At 42.4% G+C, this 24,020-nt stretch overlaps 1 protein-coding gene across 8 annotated transcripts in view; it reads left to right on the top strand.

The window, feature by feature from the left end:
- Positions 1–24,020, top strand: part of SUSD1 (sushi domain containing 1) — a 183,353-nt gene that overhangs the window by 108,677 nt on the left and 50,656 nt on the right. For 6 of the 8 annotated variants that reach the window (XM_070595052.1, XM_070595053.1, XM_070595051.1 and 3 more), the window contains 2 exons: positions 9,033–9,126; positions 9,454–14,226. The exons of the other annotated variants lie outside the window; for them this stretch is intronic. In XM_070595052.1, coding sequence (XP_070451153.1) covers positions 9,033–9,126; position 9,454 — 95 coding nt within the window. In that variant the 3' untranslated portion in view covers positions 9,455–14,226. Of the gene's footprint in view, positions 1–9,032; positions 9,127–9,453; positions 14,227–24,020 lie in introns of those variants that run through there. 8 annotated transcript variants of the gene reach the window in all.

Below are 24,020 nucleotides of genomic sequence, written 5' to 3'. Positions count from 1 at the left end.
AAAGGTGAGCCTACTGCATCCAGCTCCAAGACCAGGGGATGATCCATTTCTCTTGATCAAATCCAGATGTGCTTCTCATGATCTATTTAGCAATCTGTGACAAAATGGCAAATCTAATCATTCTCAAACCACAGTATATAATATGAAAGAGAAAACTGGGTAACCACAATAAGTACTTCCATTTAGAAAGGAGGAAAAGATAAAGTGCTGTGCAGTGGTCAGGGGGCCCATAACAATGACCGCATCCTGCTGGACAGGAAAAGCAAGCATCCTCTGCCCTGGCAGCAGAATGGGTCTCTTGGTCAGTCCTTTTGTCTGCCTCGGGCTCTGCCTTATGGGAGAGGACCCTTGTTCATTTCCTCCAAAGCCGCACCTAAGAGATGCAGCGAGCAGGAGTTCTGCTGAGTACTGCACAGCTTAAACCTTCTGCCTCACACGGGCAGTTCTCCGTTATGCGGGCCTGGGAATTACTTTAGAGATTGAGCAATCACAGGTCCTTGTGTGCCAGGCTGGGATTTCCCTGGCAGGACATTGCTTTAAACCCACAGGCAGCCAGCCAGTGGATTTGATTCCCAGGAATTCCATTAGTTTGTCGCAAATACCAGAAATCTTGTCAAGTTTATGACCTTTGAATCTGGACCTTTTCCTTGTGGTTTATGAGTCCTAGCAACAGCCCGAGGAATTCTGGCTCTTAGTCCAAATATCAGTTTAACCCTTTACATCCTGCCCCTTACCCCAGAGCAGCATAAAACAATAGGCTGGGGTGGTGAGGAAGCACCCACATACCCCTGCTTCCAGGAAGGCTCTAGTGGATGGTGCTTTACAATGGGGTTTTGTTACTCTGTCAGTAGAGGGTAAGGAGCAGGAAATGTTTGGGAGGGACCTAGAGAATTAGGCTTCCTTCATTTGTCTGCTTATCTCCTGATCATATTTTCCATCTTTTTGGCTCTACTCACACCAACTTCAACCAGAGTAGAGGACGTGGCTTTCCAACTGAGCAAGGCCCATCACCTGACCATCAGCCGTCTTGGATTGCCATTGCCAGTCAGCAAGGGCCTCTCTCTCTTTTTCAGCTTTCTTGAGATGTAATTTACATATAACATTGTGTGAGTTTAAGGTGTACAACGTGATGGTTTGATACATGTTTATATTGGAAAATGATTACCACAATAAGGTTCATTAATACTTCCATCATCTCACTTAATTACCATATATAAATATATTTGTGTGTGTGTGTGTGAGAACATTTAAGATCTACCCTCCTAGCAACTTTCGAGTAGACAACACAGTATTGTTAACTATAGTCACCGTGCTGTACATCAGATCTCGAGAACTTACTCATTTATAAGTAGAAGTTTGTGCCCTTTGACCAAATTCTCCCCATTTCCCCCATCCTCCAGCCCCTGGAAACCACCATTCTAGTCTCTATTTCTATGAGTTCAGCTTTTTAGATTCCACGTATAACTGAGATCATATAATATTTGTCTTCCTCTGTCTGACTCATTTCACTTAGTATAATAAGTGAGGGCCTCTCTTAACAAAGATGTTTCCTGTTATGTTTCTGCATGCAGATAGACTAAGTTATCTTTCTTGGAGTTTAATGAAGGCCGCAAGAAACAACCACACATTCCAACATTTGGGAATTTTTCTGCCAGCGCTTTCCTTAAAACTTTAAGGATGGGAATGGAGTTCCCACAAGGAAAAGAGCTTTTATCAGAAGAATGGTGATGGGCAAGCATCCTAGCTAGCCACAGAAAATAGCTTCCAGAATCCACAGTTTTTAGCAACTATTTGGTATGATTAGCAAGCACTCAAACTGGGTTGAAGGAATGGCCAAAGAGCCAGCTGCAGTCATTCTCCGTGATTAAGTTAACAGGGAGGATTTTCCTTTGGAAATATCGAAGTGGCTTTTGGCAGTGCCTTCCCCTAAGCCTCAACTTAAGAACCAGTATTGAAAGAGAGTTCCAACCTTTGAATTCAAGCTCCTGGAAAGCTCTGGAGATAATAGAAAACCCACTGCTGTGTTGAAATTCTGAAGGCAATTCTAGCATATATTTCTGTATGCACAAAGTTTACCTGTGTTGTGCCTTCATCTCTTTCGGTTTCTTTTTGCAGACATTCTGGAGGCTGCCATTTCAGAAAGTAATTTGGAGAGAGTGAAGTTCCAAATTAGTCTTGAAATTGTTCCAGTTCACTTATGTGAAGCAACAGCCCTGTTCTTGCCTTTGCCCAGCGCTGAACTGTGCTATTTACCTTTTGCAAGTTGCCCCTAAAAGAGCATTGTGATGATTACCAAGGAACCAGGAGTCAGTTTGATGGGAAATGCAAAGGCCTGGGCTTCCTTGCCCTTTATCAGCTGAGCATCTTTGAAATTATATTTAACTTGGCTGGTTCTCAATTGCTTCTTCCTGAGGTCTCTGAGATCCTTTCTGGCCACGAAATACTATGAGTCTCTGATCCCTTGAGTCACAGAGCAAGGTCATTTGATCTATGTGAGATGATAAACTAATCAGGGGACATTCTTCAGTCATAAGCATGAAACCTCTGAGTCATTAGTGACTACTCCTTTCTCTTTTGCCTTCATTTTGCCCCTTGGGCAAACCTCTCTGATAGGCCTTGATATCTGTATCATGGATGACTAGCACAGCTTCCTTTCTCAACCCCCCTCACAAGCGTTCAGGGTTTCCCTCTTCACTCTAGCCCGCACGCTACCACCTGCCTCATATTTCTAAAGCGCGGCGCTGATTTTCTTATTTCCCCTGACAGTTCGTCCATGGTTCTCCATTATCTTTTAGTCCGGTCACCCAGGCCTCAGTTTGACACCAACGTAGCCTTCTAATTGCATCACTCATTCTTCTCCATTCAGACTGATGTGCCAGCTCTTCTCTGGATGTGGCCCTTGCTTTCTCTCTTTATCTTTGCTCATATGATTAGTTGCTTATTTGCCCCCGGATTGCCCTATACCCTTCCTATAATCTCTGTTTATTATAATCCCACCTGTTCTTCAAGGTTAAAATCAAATGCTGTCTCCTCCTTGAAGCATTTTTTATTTCCTGCATGGGCCAGGATCTCTCTCTCTCTCCCTCTCTCTAGCCATCCTGCCATACTTTACAGCAACAGGTACACTCGTCTTGTCTTACTAGACTTCATACCCTTGAGGGAGAGCACTGGAAGAGCCGGGGCAGTGCCTGGCACATGGTAGGTGCTTAATCAGCATCTATAGAATTGGATTGAATGATTACCAGGGAACCAGAAGTACAGTTTGATGAAAAATTAAGCTGAGTGCAATACTATCAAATTAAATAAGCCAGAGAGGATTTACACCAAGATAGAAGCCTAGTGTGTGGGTATATGTATGTATATGCTGTGTATATGTATGTATACACACAGACATACACATACTCATTTTAAACCTTCATAATTGTGGTAGGCAGAATTCTAAGATGGCCTCACAAGTTTCTGGCCGCTGGTGTACACCCACCTTCTCTCAGTTATTCATTCAAAGGCTGTTCTAGGTGTTGCTGTGAAAGGATTTGAAGAGTAGTTAAGGTCCCAAATAGGGAAGTTATCCAGATGGACCTGACCCAGTTGCATGAGCCCTTTAAATCTGGGTCTAGAGGTCAGCGATAGGGGAAATTGGAGATTCAAAGGGAGAGATGGATTTGACATAAGGGTTTCTCCCGCTGGCTTTGAAGATGGAGGGGACCACATGGCAGGGATGCCGGCAGCCTGTAGGAGGTGAGCAGCCCCTGGCTGACAGCCAGTAAGAATAGGGGGCCCTCAGTCCTACAACTGTAAGGAACTGAATTTAGCCCACAACCTGAATGAGCTTGGAAGCGGGTGCTTCCCCAGACCCTCCAGAGGGAAATGCGGTCCACCTGATGCCTTGATTTCAGTATTCTAAGACCCTGAGCAGAGGACCCAGTCACAATGGGCCTGAACTTCTAACCCACGGAACTGTGAGCTAATAAATGGGTGCTAGCTGCTAGGTTTATGGGAGTTTATTAAGCTGCGATAGGAAAGGAATTGGATAATGTTGCCAATTCATCAGCCTTTACTTATCTCTAAATTAGTTTTCTACTTTGATCTCCTTTGCCATCTCCTACTCTGCAGGGAATTCAAGTGAGGAGACCCTAGAATAGCACAGAGAAATTTAACACACTAAATAGAAGTCACGGTGCTGATTATTTGTACCTTTTGGAGAACAGAATTGCTGCTTTCAGGAAATGACCCTGCTTGTGTAAAGTCATGAAAAACTGTCCACAGGCATAGGAAATCCTCAAGCTGTCACAAAGTGTGAGGGTAGGAAAAGGGCCTTTCTAACTTGCTCTTCAGCACCTGTGATATTTCCACTAGTGAAAGTGTTGAGATAAGCCCAGAGAAGCCCCATCCCTCCTCCTGAGCATTGTCCCTCTTCAGGGAGCCACCCCGAAGAGAATGGTGGAGTTTGACCCTAATGGAGCTACTTTCTCCAAAAATGAGTCACTGGGAATCTGGGATATAGCACATGATTCACTCCCCTGGGTTTCTTAAAAAAGAATATTCTACGAGTGATTCAGAAGAAAAATAAGCATGATTTCATGACATGAGAGCGTGGAAGGGAGGGTAACAAGAGGAAGGCAAAGCTCTAAAAAATGTAATTCAAGTTGGCCAGTTGTAAATTTTCTCAGTAGGGAATTAATGGGGGAAGTCCCTAATGACGTCCCTGTGTGGCTACACCATGAGCACTCTTGGTTGGACTCACTGAGGTTTTCACACAGTACATATGCAAAGTAGAGAAAAAGACATATAGCCAGGAACTGTACTGTCAGCAAGAATCATGCCCGGAGCCCAAACCCAAGTTTCGTTATGCAGAATAAATAAAGATGATTTTCCAATACTTGCATCTAGAGTAAGGAATAGTTGGGCCCTCTGCTTAGGTGAATGATGCCCGGTTCAGGGATGGTCAAGAGAAAGGTTCCTCCACTCCTACTTTGCCTCTGTCCTGTTGGTTTGTCAGGGGATGTTTGAAAGCAAGAGAAGAGCTAACTGCCCTACAAAGTTAAAGTCTTCTGACCTGGATTAAGCACATTCAAGCAGGTTCATACAATTTGCAAATAAGATGGATAAACCTCTGCAAGTGATCTTTGAGAAATCTTGATGAAGAAGAGAAAAGTAAGAAGACTGGGAATGGGCAAAGAACATGGAACTTTAAACAAGGGGGGTAGGATTTGCAAAGTGCAGATGATGATGATGGCTTGAAGTCGAGGCCAGGCAGCATGGTTGAGAGATGGCCCTGTGTCTGCCTGGTAGAGGAAGCCGCAGTTCCCGGCAGTCAGCACGGGAGCTTTGAGCAGACTGGGTCAGCTTGCTCTCCTTTCTGCTTGCACAGAGTCACTAGTTGGTTAGGGCAATACAGCAGGCATAATGTATTTTGACTTCTGCCAACATTTAACAATGTCCGTGGACAACGTAGGGAAATGAGGTCTGTGTGTGAGCTTAGAAACTGGTGAAATGACTACGCAAAGGTTGCTTATCAATGTCAAATCCAGGAATATGCAGGACACGTGCCACTGTCCACAGTCATCTTCAGTTCAACGTTTTTGTCAATCAGTGATAACAAATATATAGACGATGAAACTATAGAGGAAAAAATATAGAGAAAACATTGATGATTAAAACTGGGAGGAATACTGGGTAGACTAGATGAAATAACCAGTGCAGGAAAGTACTAGATTCTTTTTGCTGTCTCCAATGCTGTATTTTCTCTTAAAGAAAAAAACCAAAAAACTCTGGGGCCAGTTTGGTGGCATAGTGGTTAAGTTTGCATGCTCCACTTTGGCAGCCTGGGATTCATCAGTTCAGATCCTGGGCATGGGCCTACACACCGCTCATCAAGCCATCCTGTGGCAGCATCCCACATACAAAGTAGGGGGAGATTGGCACAGATGTTAGCTTGGGACAATCTTCCTCAAGCAAAAAGAGGAAGATTGGCAACAGCTGTTAGCTCAGGGCCATTCTTCCTCACCAAACAAACAAACAAAGAAAAAACCTAACAACTTTAGTGCACAAAAGTGGCATCTCAATGTTTTAATTAGCATTTTTATTGCCTGTAAGAGAGCAGTTGATCAAGGTTTCATAATCATCTATAGTCATGTTTTATATGTGATTGACCTTTTCATAGATTTTGCTCATTTTGCTATTGAGGAATTTGTCTTTTCCTTATTAATTTGTAACACTGTCTATATGTCAACCTCTTGCTCATTTGTTATTCTAAATATTTTGCCCAGTTTTCCATTTGCCCTTTAAGCTTGCTTATAATACTTTTTGGTATACAGAAGTGTATGATTTTTAATATGGTCAGATCTCATTCTTTTAAGGTTTCTGCATTAATAATTATGCTTAGAAAATTCTTCCTTGCTTTAATATTAGGTAAATATTCACTTACATTTTGCTCTAATTTTTTTAGTTTCAGTTTAAGTCTTTAATCCATCTGGATTTTATTTTGATATATAGTATATAGTTCTAGTGATCAAAATTACTTTGTTCTAAATGGTTAGCCAATTTTCTCAACACTATTCATGAATAATGTATCATTTTCCCAATGCTTTGAAACAAAACAACAATAATGAACAATTGCTACCATCTGCCAATTGCTTACTATGTGCCGGGCGCAGTTCTAACCTGTATTAACTCATTTATTTCTCACAATAACTCTGTAAGGTACCATTGTTATCATTCCCATGTTTTTATATCATCCCTCCGTGGGGAAACAGAATGACTGCATAACTCACCCAGAGTCACTCAGTTAGGGAGTGGTGGTGTTTAAATACAGACTTGGACAACCTGACTCCAGTAGTCAAACTCTGAAATTATTTGATATAGTGGGGTCAGTTTCTGGGTTTTCTGTTTTGTTCCAACGGAGTCATTCCTATACCGATATTGCACTGTTTTAATACCTAATAATTCAGTCAGTCCCCCAGTTTTTTTCTTTACTAATTTCTAATTTAACCCCCTCTCCTTCCATTTTATAATATGGCTTCTTAAAATGTCAAGCCCTTTTTTCTTCAGAATACTAAAAGTGGCCAAACAATATACGCCATGTTGTTCTGGAAAGTCTCTCGACAGCTTTTTCTAAGGTAATGGGTTTTGCAGGGCTCTTCAGCCAGAGGTGTGTTCCCCGGCGGCTTTTGCTGGCGCCAGCTGATTTATAGAGTCTCCGGTCAAACAAGTTGCTCTTAACCTGGCGGTAGAGATCCGAGCAGTGCCAATCAGTAGAACTTTCTGCAACAATGGAAAGATTTTAAAGCTGTGCTGTCCAATAGGGTAGCCACTAGCCATGTGTGGCTACTGAGCATTGCAATGTGTACTTGAAATTGAGCACTTGAAATAGTATGACCGAGAAACTGAATTTTTAAACTTCATTTAATTTAGATTTAAATAGCCTCATTGTTGCTAGTGGCTACCCTCTTGGACATCTTAGATTAGATGATGAAATAGTTAAGTAGCTTGACTTGTTCTCGCATGTGCCTTATTCACTGCCGGGGAAAAAAGGCATGCATGTTTTGAGAGTCTCAAGTCCAGGGGCTATGATTTTTCCCCTCCAGCCCCTCCCCCCTTACGTAACAGATCTTTGCTTTTGCTGTTTTCAGCTCTTCTAAGGCAGTGCTGGATTACCCAAGGGGCAGACAAAGCACATCCCTGGGGCATCGGTAAAAGGAGGGTACAGAAAAAGGAAATAATTTGATATTCCAGCAACAACAGCCGCAACAAATCATCTGGCAAAATGTGGACTTGGGTACACTTCCTTACGCTTATTCCATAGCTTGGTGGTATTTTTATTTTTAATTCTATACATGCAGAGTCAGCCTCCAAGATCTTTTCAATGTCTGGTGGCATGATTGCACACAGAATTTTGTTCTTCCAAAGACGAACTTGAACTACTGCAGCCTGAGCTCCCATCATCCTCAGCCTGTGCAGGAAAGTTCTGGGCCTGCACCTCTGACCTCTTAGCAGGGAACATGGCCCGCTCTGCTGCAGACAGAGCTGGATTCAGATTTGCACTGGGAAGCATGGTGCTGTGGTCAAAAGCAAAGACTGGAGCCAGAAAGCTTGAGTCTGAATCCTGGCTCTATCATATACAAGCTGAGTGACCTTGGGCAAGATGCTTAACCGCTCCCTGCCTCGGTTTCTAATCTGTAAAATGGGAATAATAATAGTCCTCAGGGTACTATTATTACACTGGGTACTGTTATTATAATACCTGGTACTATTATCTTAGTACCCACTGGGTGGTTAGGAGAGGTAATTAGAACAGTATCTGGCACATAGTAAGTACGAAGTAAGTGTTTGCAAATGAAGATGAGAACTTTAGAACATGATACTCTGATCCAGTCACTTGGCCCAAATGTGCAACTCAAACCTGGGTGTTTTTCAATTTATAACCAGGGATCTCCCTGGACTTGGCATGTGATGCACCCCAAATAGAATATATGTATGTCTTTTGAAGAGCTTTTACATCCATTTTCTTCTTTTATCCTCATGGCAATCTGCTGAGTGGAGCAGGGAGGTACCGCCCTCCGTGATGTGTAGGGAAACTGGCAGATGACTATCTGACAGAGAAGGGTTTGCTGGAGTAACTATCATTTTTGGAGCGAAAATCCAAATGATGTCCGAATGACTTCTTCTCATTACAAAGGAAAACGGCCCATAAAAATCCGTCAAGTGTCATTGACTTGGGAGAGGACCAACAAAAGCAACACAGTGTGATGTATTTATATGCTTGACAAGATCAGCCTTTTTATTCCTTGTAACTTGAATGTGGCCTGGTTTTACATTTCCTTTTCAGTCATACCCTGGAACTGTGTTTTCCTGAGGCCCTACCTCACTAGGGCCAACTCAGGGGGCACAGAGGCTCTCTGGGCCTTCTTAGGATGGTTTGTTAAATGGGACCAAGCTCTGGGTTAAAACAGAGTGAGCACAGGTGGGTATGTACCTCCCGGAGGGCCGTGATTCCGTGCGCTGTGGGCTCAGTGTGTGGTTTTGTCCCACAGATTCGTCGCTCACGCTAGAGCAGATGATGGGCGTTGGGCTGGGCTCCGTGGCTGCCGTGATTGTTCTGGCATTCCTCCCTTTCTCAGCAGTGTGGTATGTGAGACTGTGGTTCTTGAGAAATGAATGGAATGGAGGGAGGATGGGGTTGGTGTCATGAACAGCTGGGATTGAGGAGGGTCACAGGGGATGTGGGTAGAGGTTGTCCTGGGCTGAGCAGACACTCCCCGGGTGAAAGGGTAGGGAGGAGGACGTGCAACTGGCCCAGGAAAAGAGCAGGGTCAGTGGTGGCTGCCCTGGCCCCTCAGAGTGGTGGCTGATCTCCATGCTGCTTTCCAAGAGTGTGTATGAGCTGCACGTAGGGATGCACCATGGGAAAACCAAAGCGTGTCAGTGGACTCTCTTTTCCGCCTCCCTGTCTAGATCGCAGACGGACGCTATGAGAGGAGGATGCACTGCTGCTGGGACAGATGTCATGGCAGCTGCTCAGGTGCCTGCACAGAGGCCCGTGTGGCTTCCCTCCGGGTGTGTGTGTGGGTCTGCAACTTTCTCCGTTTCCAGCTTGGCCCCATTCCTGGATTCAAGATGGTGACTATCTTTAAGGAATCCCCCAAAAGGAGGAAACTCAGGAATTGCTGACGTCTTCCCTGCTACACGACCAGTTCTGTGTCTATGAACTTGAGATGCTTGATATACAATGTAATACTGACCACAGGCTACAGATCGCGTGGGCTGGGCCTGTGTCTTCCTCTGAGTGGTGCCTGAGAGTCAGCTCCTCTAGACACTGAATGAAAGAGAGTCTCTGCATCTTACTTTATAGCATCTCTGTGAATTAATTTAGAACCCATTCTTCTATAGTAATCAATGAATTGGACTTAAGTTTGGGCTAGAATTTGACTTTATGAAGGCAGCCATTGAAAAAGATAGAGATTATTGACATAGGAAAACTTGTCAAACACTTTAAAAGCAGCTTTCTTCCTGTAATTAATTGACGTGTAATCAGAAAGTACGCTAGCCTGGCCACTCTGGTAAGTTCCCTGCAAGTCTGTTAGGCAGCGTTGCTTTGATACAGTTCCGTTTGTCTTATATGGGTTCAAAAGCCGTAAGTCTTCATTCCAGTAAAAATATTCTGTTAATTTAGACAGTTCTTCTCTTCTACTTGAATGTTCATAGCAGCCTTGGTTAATGTTTTTATAACTAAGCGTCTCCTAAAAGTGCTCTGCCTCCCTTTAGATTCAGTGGTCATGTAGTTCTAACGGGTTGAAATGATATCAAGCCCGTGGCCAGAGTCCATGTGTTTACAGGGAAGGGGGATCAATGTGGGCGACACGATCATCTCTTTCATCTACAGCCTCGGTAACTGGGATTGTTACTTTACCAGGAACCATGACACATTAGATGTAGGCAGTCCTGGGCCTACTGTCAACATGCGGGATTTGTAGATGGTGTGTATTAGATTTGACTCTTAAAGCCTGAATCAGTATTGTGTAACTTTCCTCCCTCACCGACAGTGTAACTCCAAGGCTCACTAAGAAACAAATGGAGAAGAAAGACAGAGGCTTGTGGCTTCTCCAAGGAACAGTGGTATTCTCTTCCCTCTTCTCCCTCCCTTTCTAGGCCTGGAGAAGAAAAAGCATGGGGGAGGAAGAAGGAGACCAGTTATATTGCACAACCTCGGGGCACAGCATATATGAATGTAGTCCTGGAATTGTGCAACAGTGGTCCTGAGGAAAAGGGACAATCTTTCCAACGTGGTAGGTGGACATGTTCTCTACCAGCTCACTGGGTCTTGGTGACGGACAGATCTGAGTAGCCTGGACTTGTGGGCAGATGAGGAGACGATAGCAACAATAGGAACAGGTGGAAACTGTCTATGAAGCTGCTCCACCCTGGGGGATCTGGCCCAAAGAGTATCCACTCAAATGGGAAGAGGCAGAGAGAGGGAGATGATATCCTGACACTTGGGTAGTCAATGCCAACTGTCAGCTGCTGGCCCCTGCCAGTATTAGACAGGGCAATATTAGGAAAAATTGTCCTTTGTCCTCTGAGGTGCTACCTCCGACTACAACTCAGGGTCAACATTTAGAACCCTTCCTGCTCTCATCTTAGGTGAATAATAGAGTAGAACTCTCAATAGACTAGTACAAATAGCTTTCCATTTTAATTTTTATGTGCAGCAATTCGAACTCATACTATTTTCACAGCTCTTGAATTAAATTTGGAATCATTACAAATTATTGTGGTTAGTATGGGGTAGGGTCTCTGATGAGTAAGGATTTTCCTCAAAGCCTCCTCTATCCAAGGAGAGAAAATGAGCCTCCCCTCCCATATTATTATTATTATTTTTTTACTGGTTCTCTAAACAGCATATGTTTCTATAGCCCCCCTAATTTCCAGCTCCAGAATGAACTGCCAGAGAAGCTACCATTGTCCACCTGGGGATTTAGCATAATTTTCATGGAAAGGAAGAAATCCCACTTGCTTAGTATCAAAAGTTTCTGGTTAAAATAACTGACTGGGTAGTCAATAAAATGTTCTAGGTACAGTGCAGAAATACAACAGCAGTGCATGAAAGAGTACTAAAATAGCAAAAACGCGGACTTTGTCACTTCCTCTAAATGTTCCAAATTAGTACCCAGAGTTGCACAGTGTTGATACTTAACAGAAGCACGTACTGAATATTTGCAAAAGGATATACCATTTTTCTACAGTTCTTTTCTGATAATTTTCTCCTAAACGCGAAGGCAGCTTTAAGTTCTTTAAAAATTCCTGGTAGCTTTACCACAATACTGTTCTTTTTTTTCCAAGTGGATTCCTGGTTAAGGCAGGAGGGCATCTCGGGAGACTGATAGTGGGTCTTCCTGGGAAAATGCAGGCTGCTTCTGTTGAAGGACCAATGAATGCCACTGAATAAAGCTAGATCCTAAGGTGGGGATAGAGCAAGGATCTTTTCCTTATTTACGCCCTTGGGGACAGCATGTAGAGGTGAGCACTGAGATCCAGTCTTGAGCTCCCTTTCAGACTAGGAATCAAAACTGAGGGGTTGCCCAGATGTGGAGCAGATTATTCCATGGCCGATTTGTGTGTGTGCACCCATAGTTTTAATTTGTCTCCACCATGCTTTTTGTTTATACGTGTGCTTCCATCCTGTTCTCACAGCAGTTATGTGCGGTGGGAAGGTTAGGGGTTATTGTCTTCCCGTTTTAGAATGGAGAAGTGGGCTCAGACAGATATGTGGCTTGAACTGTGGGACCACGTCTTCTGATCGCAGGTCTACTTCTCATTCCTGGGGTTTGATCGGCCTTGAGCTAATCTTTGGACAGTACTTTTGGGTCTTGGGAGAGTCAGGCCTTTAGATTTCTAAACAATATATATATTTTTAACCATTGCCTTTACTGTTATGGCACATGTCTTTTTATACCTGTCTTTTCACTGTAAGGTCCTGCCCTCCATCACTTCTAGGAGCCACCAACTACCAAACAAATAGGTGGAGGTTAAGCAGGGGAAATAGATAACAGTCCACCTCTGACTCAAGACCTGAAACTGCAGTTGGGTGCTTAAGCTAAGATCAGAGCAGAAGTGATTATCTTGAAATTCCACATTAACTTGGAATAAAGTTAATATTTAAATTGATTTTAAAGGAAGTAGAAAAGAATTCTCAATGCTCCCTTGTTATTGCTAATCTCCCATTCTGATTTTCTGTTGTTCCATTCTGTTTGTCTAAGAGAAAACCAGTAGCAGTAGTCAATCAAATAGTGTTTTAAGGACCTTTTGCCTACCACACCATTGTTGGTTAAACTGGAGCACCCAGTTTGGGAGAGGGTGGAAGGTGTGACTTTTTCTGTGCCCAGGTTTGTGGGCGGGTGATACAATGAAGCACATCAATTTAAAAAAGCAGTGTAAGCTCATTGTTTCAGAGAGAGAAAGAGAATGAATGAATCATTTTAGTGATGTGTGTGTGTGTGTGTGTGTGATCCATATCCATACTTTTTTTGGTACAACACAGGGTTACCAAAATGAGGTCAAACTATGCATGTGGCTTTGTAATAATTGTGCTTCTTTCATTCATCAACATATTTTGGGCGCATTTTTCATGTCAATAACGACTGCATTTACAGTTTGTACCATTGTTTATGTAACCAGTACTCTATTGTGCCTTGTGGATTTAGAGTGTTTCCAGATGTTAACTATCCTTATACAAGTCTGTATAATTGTCTGCAGTTATCACTTAGGCTAAGGTCCTAGAAGTGAAATTGTTGGAATGAAAACTATATATATTTTCTGTTTACTACGTATTGTCAGAGGAATCTCACCGAGAGTTTATACTCTCGCCAGCAGAAAGCCTCAACCCCACTGGGTTTCATGGATGTCTTTAATCTTGGTTAACATAGTAAGTGAAAAATGATGTTGTAATTTTTTTTTGCATTTCTCTGACTGTTTTGCATGTTGATCTGCCATTTGTAATTCTGTCTTAGTGAATTGCCTTTTTTCTCAATACTTGGCTTATTTGTCTTTTATTGATTTGAAAAAGCCCTTTGTAGCATAGTAGTTTTCACTCTTAGCTGTCATGTATTTTGTAAACAAATTTTCTAATTTATCATTTCTCTTTTGACCCTGTTTGTGTCTTACGCTGCCACATGAACACTTTAAATTTGTATAGGCAAATTTAGCGGTCTTTTTCCTTATGTGGCGTTTTGCCTTTGGTGCCGCGCTTAGAAGAACCTTCTGATCTCAAGGTAATAAGTATAATTCAGCAGTTTTAAAAAACATTGAAATCTTTAATCTATCTGAAATGTCTTTTAGTAAGAGCAGTGAGGTTAGGGGGAATCTTTTTTTATTTTTGCTAAATGGTTTAGCCAATAGTCCTATTAATGTTCATTGACTGCTATTTTTTTCCCCTAGTGATTTGAATCATATACTGAACCATATACTAGAGTCTACTCCTGAACTTTCTCTTTTGCTCTGTTGATCTATTTCTGTGCCAACACCACCTGCTGTAACTTTAAAATAGGGTTTTTTTTTATACCAAGTAAGTTACCATTCTTTTTCTGTTAATTCTCAGCTTTTGTTATATATTTATTCTTGTATACATATTTATTAAACATAAACTAAAGAATTATTTGGTCAGTTTCCCCCCAAAATCTTAATATTTTTCTTGAGGAGGTGTTAAATAAAGAGTGCTCCTATCCCGGAAGATGATATGTGTCTTTGTTTGGTTTTTGTGTGTGTCCCTGTGCAGAATATTCTAGTTTTCCATTTACAAGGTCATTAATTTGAGCTTACCTTTCATTGTGTATGTCTAGATACTTTACATTTTGTTACCCTGAACTCTCGAGTCACTACCTTGGCTCCTGCCCCAGAGAGAGCATCCCACAGCCTCTTGCTGCTGGCATTATTGGAGTTCTCTTGCTTGGCAATCTGCCTTTTTGGGGAAAAGTCTCATCAAGATGGCTCTTCCAGAGTATCTACTTGACCTATGGAAACTCACAGATCCTTGCCATGCCAAATGGAGGATCGCCCCACCGTCGCGAATAGCTCCAGCCTCAGACTTCAGTTTTCTTACCCATTAGACCTTTGTTCTCCCCGTAGTGGAAGTCTAGTTTGCTTCCAGTGTGGTTCCCTCTGTTTTGTCCTGCTGCTGGCCTGACAGCCTCAGCTTCTTGACCCTTGGGTTTCTTATCCTTGGAATCAGATAGCAGGCCACTCTGTCTTCCAAAGCTTTAGGGGACACAAGTCAAATTCTCTGAGTGGGGGTCCCCTTGAAGCTCCTCTTTCTAGTCTTGTACGGAGGAGAACCCCCTACCCCTACCACTGCGGTAGGGGTTAGAAAATGCTCAGCACACTAACGGCTTTCTCCAAAGAACTACTTTCTTTTGACTTTTTCAATTTTAAACCACCTCATATCCAGGTATTGGGCTAAGGGTCATAAGACCATTTGGAAATCCTCATTTTAAAATATGGGAGTACTTGCAACCTACTATTTTCTTCTCAGGTTTTTGGGACTTTGGTCAAAATAAAGGAAGTCCAATTTGGGGTCAAAGGATGTAAAAATTAGTTCACAGAAAAAGAAATACAAATGACTCCTAAACATACGATGCTCAACTTCACTCTTAAGAAAAATGTCAGTGAGATATCATTTCTAACCCACCAAATTGGAGGAAATCTAGAATTCAACAGCACACTCTTTTTTGAGACTTGGGGAAGCAGGCACTTAAGCACGATAGTGAGAGTACAGAATGGAACAACCTCTATGGAAGGGAATCTGGCAATGTTTACATGGCCTTCATCCAGGTGCCTTTTTCTTTTGACGCCACAGTCCGACTTCTGGGACCTATCTTGTGGTTTCACTTGCACATGTTCAAAATGACACATGCACGGGGTTATTCACTGTGGCATAGTTTATAATAGCAAAAGCTTGGAAACAACCCAAGTGCCTCTCAGGAGGAAACTAGTTAAACGAACTATGGTACACAATGGATTATCATGCAGTTGTGAAAAAGGAATGAGGAAGGACTCTATGCACTGATAACAGAGAGATCTCTAAAATGTATTGTTTTAATGTGAAAAGCAAGGTGGAGTATAGCATATATGGTATGCTATCTTTTGTGTAAGAAAGGGGGAATGAAAACATTTCTCTAGTTTTATATAAAGAAATGCTGGAATAATAATGAATTAACGGAAATGGTTGCAAATGGAGAAAGGGAGAATGGGGGAGCCAGACAAGGTGAGAGTGAATCTTTTGAGTATCTATCTTCTTATTCTGTTTTGATTTTAAATATGTAAATGTATTACTATTCAAAAACATAAAAATAAAATTTCATAAGAAAAAAGAAAATGCTTCATTTAATATCTTATTACTTCTGTGTCAAATCAAAATCTGATGGATACTGCTTGGCTTCCTTCTCAATCTAAACCCAAGACAAAAGATCTGGGTAAGACTGGTTTACCCCTCCATCCCAAAGTTGGTGGAGCATCCAGTACTGTGTTTTAAGATTTCTGAAGAGTCCGTGAGTGAGTGGAGATGGGTGTGTTACATTCCCATGATCAACTTTTAGGGCCTAGTTTCTGCTTCTTACGAATTAGTTCGGTGGATGGATCATCTCACCCTCCTTTGTGGGGTCCCTGTCCCACGCACATTGACCTACCCATGGAACTCAGCTCCTTTTCACAATTTCCACTCAAAATCTCACTAAGGACTTTGGGCATTTAGACAATGTGAATGGAGAGTGTATTAGTTTCCTATTGATGCTGTAACAAATTGTCACAAACTTGGTGGCTTACAAGCACACAAATGTATTATTTTACAGGTCTGGAAGTCAGAAGTCTGTCATGAGTCTCACTGGGCTAAAGTCAAGATATTGGCAGAGCTTTTTTCCTTCTGGAAGCTCTAGGGAGAATCCACATCTTTGCCTTTTCCAGGTTCTAGAGGCTGCCTACATTGCTTAGCTGTGGCCTTTCCTCCAACCTGAAAGCCAATAGTGTGGCCTCTTCAAATCTTTCTCTGACTCTGACCCTCCTGCCCCCACCTCCCTTTCATTTGTAAGGACCTTGTGATTACATTGGGCCTAAATGGAATATCCAGGTTAATCTCTCTCTCTCAAGATCTTAACCACATCTATGAAATCTCTTTTGCCATGGAAGGTAACATATTCACAGGCTCTGGGATTAGTACGTGGACATTTTAGGGGGCCCTTATTCTGCCTACTACAGATAGTATTATATTTTAGATATACAAACAATTAGAAGTGAATATTAGTTATCCCTTGTCTTCAAAATTCTCTTCCATTCCCATCACTTCCCATCTTCATTCTTTATTAAAATCCTCTAAATTCCTGAAATGCAGAACAATTTAGCTGTGTCTTATTTTATTTTTTTGCTAATTCATGCCATAAGCATCCACCTTTACCCAAATGCTTTACCAAAGCATTTTTTTTTTTTAGGATTTTATTTTTTTCCTTTTTCTCCCCAAAGCCCCCCAGGTACATAGTTGTATATTCTTTGTTGTAGCTCCTTCTAGTTGTGGCATGTGGCACGCTGCCTCAGCGTGGTTTGATGAGCAGTGCCATGTCCGCGCCCAGGATTCGAACCAACGAAACACTGGGCCGCCTGCAGCGGAGCGCGCGAACTTAACCACTCGGCCACGGGGCCAGCCCCGACCAAAGCATTTTTTTTAAACAAAAATAGTTTCCTCCGTAAGAATTCTATTGCCAGCTTTTAACTTAAACTTTCTATTTTTGACCTTCTGAAAATTTCCCAAAGCTTCGATTATTGAGTGCATTCTTCCTTGTTGCATGGTGATGATTCAGATTTCTTAAAAATATTTTTGTGAATCTTTGGTAATGTGATTTGGGAGGACAACTGGAAACTAAAATGTGAAATATTTGTAAGAGAATTATAGCAAAGACTATATATGCTTATAGTCATGTATTAATTTTCTGTTGCTATGTAACAAATCACCACAAACTTAGTGGGTGAAAACATACACATTTATTATCCCCCAGTTTCTGTGGGTCAGGAATCCAGGTTTAGTTGGGTTCTCTGCTCAGGGTATCTCAAGTCTGTGATCAAGGTGTTGGCTAGGTTGCATTTCCATCTGAAGGCTCAACTGGGGGAGACCTCTCTTCCATGCTTGTTCAGATGGTTTGCAGAATTCATTTCCTTGTGGTTGCGTGGCTGAGGGTCCCAACTTTTTGCTGGCTGTCCTCAGGTCCTAGATGCCACTCACTGTTCCTAGAAGCTATCTGCAGCTGTTTGCCATGTGGGCTTCCTGAGCACACTGCCTAGTTCACCAAGTCAGCACGAAGAATCTCTGACTGCAGGGAGGGCCCAGTCCCTCTTTCAAAGGGCTGTCATCTGACTAGGCCAGGCCCACCCAGGATAATCTCCCCTTTGCACAAAACTCAACTAATTTGGAACCTCAGTTACATCTGCAAAATCCCTTCATCTTTGCCGTTTTCTTTCAGTTAGAAGTAAGTCACACTCAAGGGGAAAGTTTAGACAGGTTGTGGACACCACGGGGCAGGGATAGTAAGGGCCATCTTAGAATTCTGCCTACCACAAGTTACTAAAGAAAAAATCAATTATAAACTTTAAACTCTACCACACTGTTTCCTGGGTTCTTCTGACAGGGCTATTTGACTTTATAGCAAAAGCCTGGGCATAATTCTAGTCTCTCTAGGGAGAGATGCCGAGGCTGCCAGGGGTGGAAATGGCCAATGGCCTAGAGTTTTTAGGAAGGCACTGATCTCTAAGGCTGCTTTCTCATCTTGGACTGGATCCATTCACTTGAATGAGGCACAAAGATTTGGGGGAACAAAGGGCCTCCTTTCTCAGGGTCCATGGGCATGTGTCCCATCTCCTAGCATTTGGGTTAGTAGGATTCAGGATTTGCAAGCTCGGCCTGCAAAAGTCTATTTCTGTCAAACTCAAGAAAGCCTAGTACATGGCTCTGAAGGGCTAGCTCTGTCGTGTGATTCCTGGAAGTGGCCATCTTGAGTTTTGGTGGGCTGGGCAGGGTAAGGTAACACTGGCCAGATTCAAGGCTTCCAGAGGGTGGTGAGAGCTCCAGGAACGAGAGCTGGAGAGCGCAAAGATCCTCCCTAGCCCCCCGGACCCTTCCTAGCCAAGGACTTGGCAGTAACTGTGTGCAGAAGAAAATGGCTGGGGCTGAGGGAAAAGCCCCTACAGCTCTTAGCCACAAAAGCTGTGACTTCCTCTGTCCAAGGTGCCTTCTAGTGAAAAGTGGATCCAAGACCCTGAAAGAGAGCTTAGTTCCAAGAGACAACTTGGGTTGTCTTTGGATGACCACTGTGCTTGGTATCTCACAAAGATGAACACCAGATGACTCCAGGACCTTGATGGTTTGTGTGGACTTTGCTATGCTGGCAATGGTCAGGGACAGCCATGAGGCTCTCCACCATGCTGCCTTCTGGTTAAAGAAGGGCAGTGCCCAGGAAAGAGGGATTGTTACCACAGAGCCTAGATTCCCAGGGCAGCAGCTGGGCAGTACCACTCCTGCCTGAACAAGGAAGACAGTGTCCTGGTCCTGGCCAGAGAATGTAAATGTCCACCCTGCATGAGCCCTATAAAGGAGATGGTGCATGGGGCCATCAGGCTCAAAGACTCCAACCTGTCTCCAGCTTGCTGCCCAGGGCATGAAGCAGCAGAGCCTGACTTGGCCACCTGCGATGTGCGTTCATGAACATTCTTGCTGAATTTCCCATGGAAAATTAATATATAGCCATCAGTCTAAATTTCTGTTTGAGTTTGGTGCATCTGAAACAGTTTGCCGGATTAGAAGGAGACTGAGGGGACCCCACAAAGGCAAAAAGACCAGCCCCCATGCTCAGCTTGGGGGCCTACATCTTAGCCTCCAGCTGTCACGCACCTTTGGTGTCAACCACTTTCCTTCACTTCTCATTTCTTCAGCCACTCTGGCTTCCTCTTCCTCAAGGGGGACCACTGCAGGCCTCGCTAGAGAGGCCACTCAGACTAGGTTGGAGCTTGATGCAGAACTGGAACCCACACTAGCTGGGAAAGCACATGAGTCTTAGCGAGAGCCAAGGATAGAAAGACCAAGGCTTGTCATTGGATGAGATCAAAGAAATAGAGACCCACTTCTAGAGCCAAGAAGCAGCCTGTCTTCTTGGAGGGAGACACAATGTTACAGCCTTGGGGAGTTGACTGTGTGTCTTGGAGGCTGAGTATGTGCCTTGGAGGGCTGCCTATGTGTATGGCAGGGAGAGTTGTGTTTATTCTACACTTGGCCTGGGACTTTGGTTTGCATTGATTGTATTGCACACCTAGCTTTCTAAGATTGTTGTCTTCAGCCTCTGCCTGCAACTGGGTTGCCAACTGGCCCTTTATTGTCCACCCAACTTTCATCAGTTTGGTCACCTAGGTCATTGCCCTTAATCCCTGGGACTTCACCAGTTTCCCGAGAACGTATGGTTCATACTACCTCTAGTCTGCTGCTGCCCATTAGCCCGCATTTTTGGGAACTTTGATTAAGTTTCCACACTGACTTGTGTTTTTCGCTATACGACTTCTGCGTTGCATGATCGCTTGCTTGGTCAACCACTGTGCTGTATTCTGGTAAACTGAAAGGAAAAGCAATTGTTCGAAGTGAACAACAGGAAAAAGCAGTTATTTCGAGCAGATACTTTCTGAGTGAAGTGAGAGCCTGAGACTTGAGTCCGACGTAGAGGGAGCCCAGATATATTACTGAACTTTCAAGTGTTTCAACTGAGAAGCTCCAAAATTCTCTGATCTGAATGAATTCCCATCTAAATCTGAGGATGACTCCTGAGGAACACCATTCTGAGGGTGGTCATAGGTCACTAGCGTCATTTATATCTATTTTTATAAGATTTATAGTGAATGCTTGTAGTGAAAGGAAAGCTGTTTTTTAACCATCCATAGCACAAAGGGATGGAATTTGATGCACAGTAAAAGAAATCATAGCTTAAGTTAGTCTGAGTTTTATTGTATTTTGGAAATGCTCCAAACTGAATACTTATGCCGCATACTCTAAGACCAAAGTGTGTTGATTATTATTATTATCTATTGTTTTATTGAGGTCATCATTGAGTTTACATCATTGTGAAATTTCAGTTGTACATTATTACTTGTCAGTCACCACATAAATGTGCCCCTTTACCCTTTATTCCCACTCCCCAACCCCCTTCCTCTCTGGTAACCACTAGTCTATTCTCTTTTCCATGTGTTTGTTTATCTTACACATATGAGTGAAATCATGCAGTGTTTGTCTTTCTCTGTCTGCCTTATTTCACTTAACATCATAACCCTCAAGGTCCATCCATGTTGTCGCAAATGGGACACGTTTGTCTTTTTTAATGGGTGAGGAGTATTTCATTCTGTATATATGTATATATATATATACACCACACTTTCTTTCCTTTTTTTTTTTTTTTGAGGAAGATTAGCCCTGAGCTAACTGCTGCCAAGCCTCCTCTTTTTGCTGAGGAAGACTGGCCCTGAGCTAACATCCATGCCCATATTCCTCTACTTTACATGTGGGACGCCTACCACAGCATGGCCTGCCAAGCGGTTCCACATCCGCACCTGGGATCTGAACCAGGGAACCCTGGGCCGCCAAATTGGAACGTGCACACTTATCCGCTGGGCCCCCGGGCCAGCCCCTATACCACGCCTTCTTTATCCATTCATCAGTCGATGAGCACTTGGGTTGCTTCCACATCTTGGCTATTGTGAATAATGCTGCAATGAACATAGGGGTGCATAAGTCTCTTTGAGTTGTTGATTTCACGTTCTTTGGATAGATACTCAGTATTGGGATTGCTGGGTCATGTGGTATTTCTATTTTTAATTTTTTGAGAAATCTCCATACTGTTTTCCATAGTGGCTGCACTAGTTTGCATTCCCACCAGCAGTGTATGAGGGTGCCCTTTTCTCCACACCCTCTCCAACATTTGTTATTTTTTGTCTTGTTGATTGTAGCCATTCTAACCGGTGTAAGGTGATAACTCATTATAGTTTTTATTTGCCTTTCCTTAGTGATTAGTGATGTTGAACATATTTTCATGTGCCTATTGGCCATCTGTATATCTTCAGAAAAATGTCTGTTCATATCCCCTGTCCATTTTTTGATTGGGTTGTTTGTTTATTGTTGTTGAGTTGTGTGAGTTCTCTATATATTTTGGAGATTAACTCCTAGTCTGAAATATGATTGGCAAATATTATCTCGCATTTGGTGGGTTGTCTTTTCATTTTGTTCCTGATTTCCTTTGCAGGAGATCTTTAGTCTGATGAAGTCCCATTTATTTATTTTTCCTTTTGTTTCCCTTGCCCAAGTAGACATGGTATTCAAAAAGATGCTTCTAAGACCAATGTCAAAGAGTGTACTGCCTATATTTTCTTTTGGGAGTTTTATGGTTTCAAGTCTTATCTTCAAGTCTTTAATCCATTTTGAGTTACTTTTTGTGTATTTTGAAAGATAATGGTCTACATGCAGTCTTTTGCATGTGGCTGTCCCGTTTTCCCCAAATCATTTACTGAAGACTTTCCTTTCTCCATTGTTTGTTCTTGGCTCCTTTGTCGAAGATTGCCTCTCCGTAGATGTGTGGTTTTATTTCTGGGCTTTCAATTCTGTTCCATTGATCTGTGCGTCTGTTTTTGTACTAGTGTCATGCTGGGTTTTTTTGTTTGTTTGTTTGTTTTCTTTAGGTGCACATTACGTGGTAGATTTTCCTAGGGCAATTGCAACAATATTCTAGCAGGAAGGCTATGTTAACTCTCTAGGGTTGGGTGGACAGGAATCCATTGGAGCAGGATTCTATACCCAGGGCTTTTAAGAATCAAGCCTAAGGTGCCAATCTTAATATCACAGTCTACATGCTCAGTAGATTTTTATTTTATTATTTTTTTCTCATTTTTTAAAACTTTTTATTACGGTTATGATAATTTGCAACCTTGTGAAATTTCAGTTGTACATTATTGTCAGTCATGTTGTAGGTGCACCACTTCACCCTTTGTGCCCTCCCCCCACCCCCCCTTTCCCCTGGTAACCACCAATCAGTTCTCTTTGTCTACATGTTTAACTCCCACCTATGAGTGGAGTCATACGGAGTTCGTCTTTCTCTATCTGGGTTATTTCACTTAACATAATACCCTCAAGGTCCGTCTATGTTGTTGTGAATGAGATGATTTTATCCTTTTTTATGGCTGAGTAGTATTCCATTGTATATATATACACCATATCTTCTTTATCCAATCATCAGTTGATGGGCACTTAGGTTGCTTCCACGTCTTGGCTATTGTAAATAATGCTGCAATGAACATAGAGGGGCATGGGACTTTTGGAATTGCTGATTTCAGGTTCTTTGGATAGATACCCAGTAGTGGGATGGCTGGATCATGTGGTATTTCTATTTTTAATTTTTTGAGAAATCTCCATACTGTTTTCCATAGTGGCTGCACCAGTTTGCATTCCCACCAGCAGTGTATGAGGGTTCCTTTTTCTCTACAACCTCTCCAACATTTGCCACTTTTTGTTTTGGTTATTTTTGCCATTCTAACAGGCATAAGGTGATATCTTAGTGTAGTTTTGATTTGCATTTCTCTGATGATTAGTGACGATGAGCATCTTTTCATGTGTCTATTAGCCATCTGTGTATCTTCTTTGGAGAAATATCTGTTCACGTCCCCTGCCCATTTTTTGATTGGGTTGTTTGATTTTTTGTTGTTGAGCTGTGTGAGTTCTTTATATATTATGGAGATTAACCCTTTGTCAGATAAATAACTTGTAAATTTTTTTTCCCAACTAGTGGGTTGTGTTTTTTGTTTCAATCCTGTTTTCCCTTGCCTTGAAGAAGCTCTTTAGTCTGATGAAGTCCCATTTGTTTATTCTTTCTATTGTTTCGCTTGTCTGAGGAGTTATGTTGTCCGAAAAGATCCTTTTGATGCTGATGTCAAAGAGTGTACCGCCTATATTCTCTTCTAGAAGACTTATTATTTCAGGTCTAATCTTTAGATCTTTGATTCATTTTGAGTTTATTTTTGTGAATGGTGAAAAAGAGTGGTCAATTTTCATTCTTTTACATGTGGCTGTCCAGTTTTCCCAGCACCATTTGTTGAAGAGACTTTCTTTTCTCCATTGTAGGCCCTCAGCTCCTTCATCGAAGATTAGCTGTCCATAGATGTGTGGTTTTATTTCTGGGCTTTCAATTCTATTCCATTGATCTGTGCACCTGTTTTTGTACCAGTACCATGCTGTTTTGATTATTGTAGCTTTGTAGTATGCTTTAAAGCCAGGGATTGTGATGCCTCCAGCTTTATTCTCTTTTCTCAGAATTGCTTTAGCACTTTGGGATCTTTTGTTGCCCCATAAGAATTTTAGGCTTCTTTGTCCACTTCCTGTAAAGAATGTCATTGGGATTCTGATTGGGATAGCGTTGAATCTGTAGATTGCTTTAGGTAGTATGGACATTTTAACTATGTTTATTCTTCCA

This window comes from Equus przewalskii, chromosome 26, assembly GCF_037783145.1.
Source record: "Equus przewalskii isolate Varuska chromosome 26, EquPr2, whole genome shotgun sequence".
Classification (NCBI taxonomy): domain Eukaryota; kingdom Metazoa; phylum Chordata; class Mammalia; order Perissodactyla; family Equidae; genus Equus; species Equus przewalskii.
The sequence above is the reverse complement of the archived record's forward strand: the minus strand, read 5'-3'. Positions and strand labels throughout refer to the sequence as shown.